This window comes from Eleutherodactylus coqui, unplaced genomic scaffold (genome assembly GCF_035609145.1).
Source record: "Eleutherodactylus coqui strain aEleCoq1 unplaced genomic scaffold, aEleCoq1.hap1 HAP1_SCAFFOLD_71, whole genome shotgun sequence".
NCBI lineage: Eukaryota > Metazoa > Chordata > Amphibia > Anura > Eleutherodactylidae > Eleutherodactylus > Eleutherodactylus coqui.
Window position 1 is genome coordinate 541010 of NW_027101939.1, and position 3649 is coordinate 544658.

The window sequence follows — 3649 nt, forward strand, 5'->3', positions numbered from 1 at the left end:
TGTAGAAATGTAGCGATTTGCACAGATATCACACTCCGCAATGCAAAGGCGAGCTCCACACTGAAGATGTGCAGCATAAGCGGACATGATATATATATGTACGTGCCGCAGACATGTAGTCCGGTTAATCCATGCGGCCATGTTCTTGCATAGCGTATGGGTCAGATTCCTAGGACCACCATCCCCATCACTTGCGCTGTGATATACGGTGGGTTTTCACACACGAGTTCTGTTGTTGTCAGTTTTGGGGAAACAATGTTTAGATTGCAGATTTGTAAAGCATTGAAAATGTGGTTAGTTGTGCTGCATGACCAGCGGCCGCCGGAGGATCCAGCATGAGAACACGCCTGTTCTGGTAATATTGCACAATATAGTCCGATTAAACTAGTTCTTATCGTCGGTCCTGCCAACAAAGGTAGAGCTTCCCAGCGATTGTGCAACAGCCTGCAATTATGTGTCAGTTTATTTGCCTTTATCACGTGGAGATTGAACTTTGCTCTTCGCTCCTCTCCGTATATCGGCGATGAGACTCCCCCTGCAGCGACAGGACTGACCTACAGGGCGGATATATGCTGGTGGTCACGGAGGGGGGGGGGGGCACGTCCAGTCACATAATGATATAAGCTGCAGAATAAGGATGCATGGTTCTTGGAGGGCGGCAACATGAAAGCCTGGTTCAGATCTACTCCCCTTTGCTGCCATTGTGTTCCACACAGGCAGCAGAAAGGCAGGTGGGCAGGTGCCCACATGGGGCAGATTTAGCGCGCAGCTCTGGCCAGACTCTTCATAGGGAATTTTCATGGCATGAAATCCGCTCCAGTTTACCGCTGTGCATTGGGACCCCCAAAATGGTGGAAACTTGTAAAATCCCACTGCATCTCGATATCACATGGGGCGGATTATTCTGCGCACCGTGTGATAACCTTCAGTAGATCGCACCCACTACGCTGCTAATGTAATATGCTTGTAGATGTTCTGCACCCACATTCACAGGGGATAACATACAGTGCTACACCTTCCAGGGGTCTTCACCAAACTGACATCTACCCTGTTTTCCTGAAAATAAGACATAGCATGATTTTCCAAGACTTCAAGAGCATAAATTTTTGAGGATGCAAAATGATTTTTCGGGCTTTTTGAGGATGCTTGAAATATAAGCCCTACTCCAAAATTAAGCCCTGCTAACAGTTGATTAAAAAAGTAAATTTAAATAGTGTCCAGGCAGCTATACATGTAAAAAAGTTAAACCTTTTTGCCCCAAAATTAATATAAGACACTGTCTTATTTTCGGGGAAACCACGGTATCCATGTCTGATCGTGGGGGGCCCTACTGCTCAGACCCCATAGGATTAACAGCTGTCATGATGGGACTGACTTGGTTGGACACAATGCTCAGGTAAGCCCTGCTGTTCATGCGCCCACCCAGATGTCATGTAGGCCGTCGGAGGGCCAACAAGACGATATTGCACCTCCCCAGCCTGAAGTGTTTGCCCCTGTCAGGGAGGGTTCCCTAGTCCTAACCCTACGATCAGCATGGAGCGACAGAAGTCTGGATTTACTGAGGCGGTGATGTTCTTACTTTTTGCCCATATACTCCACGTCAATAACGGACGGCGGTGGTCACATGTCCCACCACCGCAAGTGGCCATATACTCCATGTCACTAATGCCCCAGAACCGCCCCCCCCCCCCCCGCCACAGAACCGTCCCCCCTGACAACTGCCGCCGCCACAGAACCGTCCCCCCTGACAACTGCCGCCGCCACAGAACCGTCCCCCCTGACAACTGCCGCCGCCACAGAACCGTCCCCCCTGACAACTGCCGCCGCCACAGAACCGTCCCCCCTGACAACTGCCGCCGCCACAGAACCGTCCCCCCGACAACTGCCGCCGCCACAGAACCGTCCCCCCGACAACTGCCGCCGCCACAGAACCGTCCCCCCATGGTGCCAGCCCTCGCACTTACCGGCAGCTCCACAGTGATATCGGCGCCGTCCAGCAGCAGCACCTTACAGGTCAGCACGGAGCCGCTGTCCCCGGTCGCAGGAATGTGAACTGCAGATCCTCCACTGACCACTGGGGGCGGCTGGAGGGTCTGCTGCGGGTAGAGTGCTGCAGAAGCCCTCATCCCCGGAGCTCGGCCATCCCGCTCGTCCCTCCAGCCGTGCCGCTGCATCGACCGCCGGCCAAAGGTCCTCCGTAGGAAGCGCAGCATCCTCCCCCGGCACTTCCTGCCGCTCCTCTTCCTGCGGTACACCGCGGGCAGTGGATCGCCGATCCCGGGAGGACAGGAGACTTCCCTGCGGGGGCTGCGGTTGTGACTACCGGGAGTGGGGAGCGCTGACAGCCCTGCCGGCCGGCCGCACCATGCTACTGCAGGAGAGCCGCCGTCCTCCTCCTCCCGCGGACACTGCCGGGTTTGTTCAGCGCCCTCCGCCGGCGTCCTCGCAGTTTGGCTTCCTTCCCGCTCCAGCAGGTGTATTAACCCCGTCGGCGCCGCGGCGCAGGCCGCTCACGTGACCCGCACAGACCGCTCACGACACATCTGGAACTCCTTCCTGCGGCTTCTGGCAACAAAAGTAACAAGGTTTTGCGACTTTTCTCCCTTCTGCGTCCTCGTAGCTTTTTTGAACAGTGGGCGGGGCTTTCCCAGGATGGGCGTGGCCACTCAGACATACAGATTTAGCTCTTAACTGAAATTGGCGTACATTCTACCCGAAATGTATGGCAGGTGGGAAGTGCTATAGGTGCGTTGAGGAGGCGTGCACCACTTCCTGTGCTCACGGCGCCCGGGGAATCTTACTAATGCCGTCGCTGGGAATTTCTTTCATTGTAATTTGTCTTGCGTCCATTTATAAAAATATCCAACATTACCAAAAATGTGGAAAAACTGCAAATTTTCAAATTTTGAATAATCCTGTTTTTAACCCCCTGAGTGACTTTTCTGGACCGCAGGTTCTAATGATGTTTTTAGACTCTTATCTCCACTTTTTAGAAGCCAGAACGTATGTATTTCCCGCACACGCGGCGGTGTGAGGGTCGTTCTTTACACGGTAAGCTGTAGGTTTTATTGGCCCCATTTTTGAGTACTGGGACTTTTTTGATCACTTTTATTGCAGTTTTTTAATCGTGTTTGCTACAAGAGATAACGTGTGTTGAATTCATTGTACCGCTACAGATACGGTGATGCCAAACTTATATTTTTTTAATTCATTTTTTTTAAATAAAGGCAAAAGTGCATAAAAAAAGATTATTTTTACTATTTCTTTTACTTTTTAAAAAAATCTGATGTTACATTTTCTTATGTCCATGTAGGGGACGTGAACTTGCAGTCTATTTTCAAGTGATCACAGGTCATGGTAGACCCGGATACCATTGACTAACATCTGTTTGACAGAACAACCCTTCAGTCCTCAATGATAATGTGGTAGAAGGCCAGTGATGTTGCAGAAAGAGCGCCCTCCAATTGCGAACCTCCTATATGCCACAATCAACATTGATCGCGGCGCGTAAGAAGTTAACACTGATCCCTGCTGTTGCAGTAGGAGGCTGGCTGTTAGTATGCCGTGATCCATATGCCATAAATATATGGCTGTCCCAACCCCCTCCTCCCCATTAACATACATCATAGAACACGAAGGGGTTAAAACT

The 3649-nt window shown here is 51.3% G+C and overlaps 1 protein-coding gene across 1 annotated transcript in view; it reads right to left on the bottom strand.

Moving 5' to 3' along the window:
• The window catches only part of EPB41L4B (erythrocyte membrane protein band 4.1 like 4B), a 222769-nt gene extending 220089 nt beyond the window's left edge, over positions 1-2680 (bottom strand). Inside the window, exon 1 of the mRNA XM_066588660.1 lies at positions 1965-2680. Coding sequence (XP_066444757.1) covers positions 1965-2213 — 249 coding nt within the window. The 5' untranslated portion in view covers positions 2214-2680. The remainder of the gene's footprint in view (positions 1-1964) is intronic.
• Between the last annotated feature and the right edge of the window lie 969 nt (positions 2681-3649).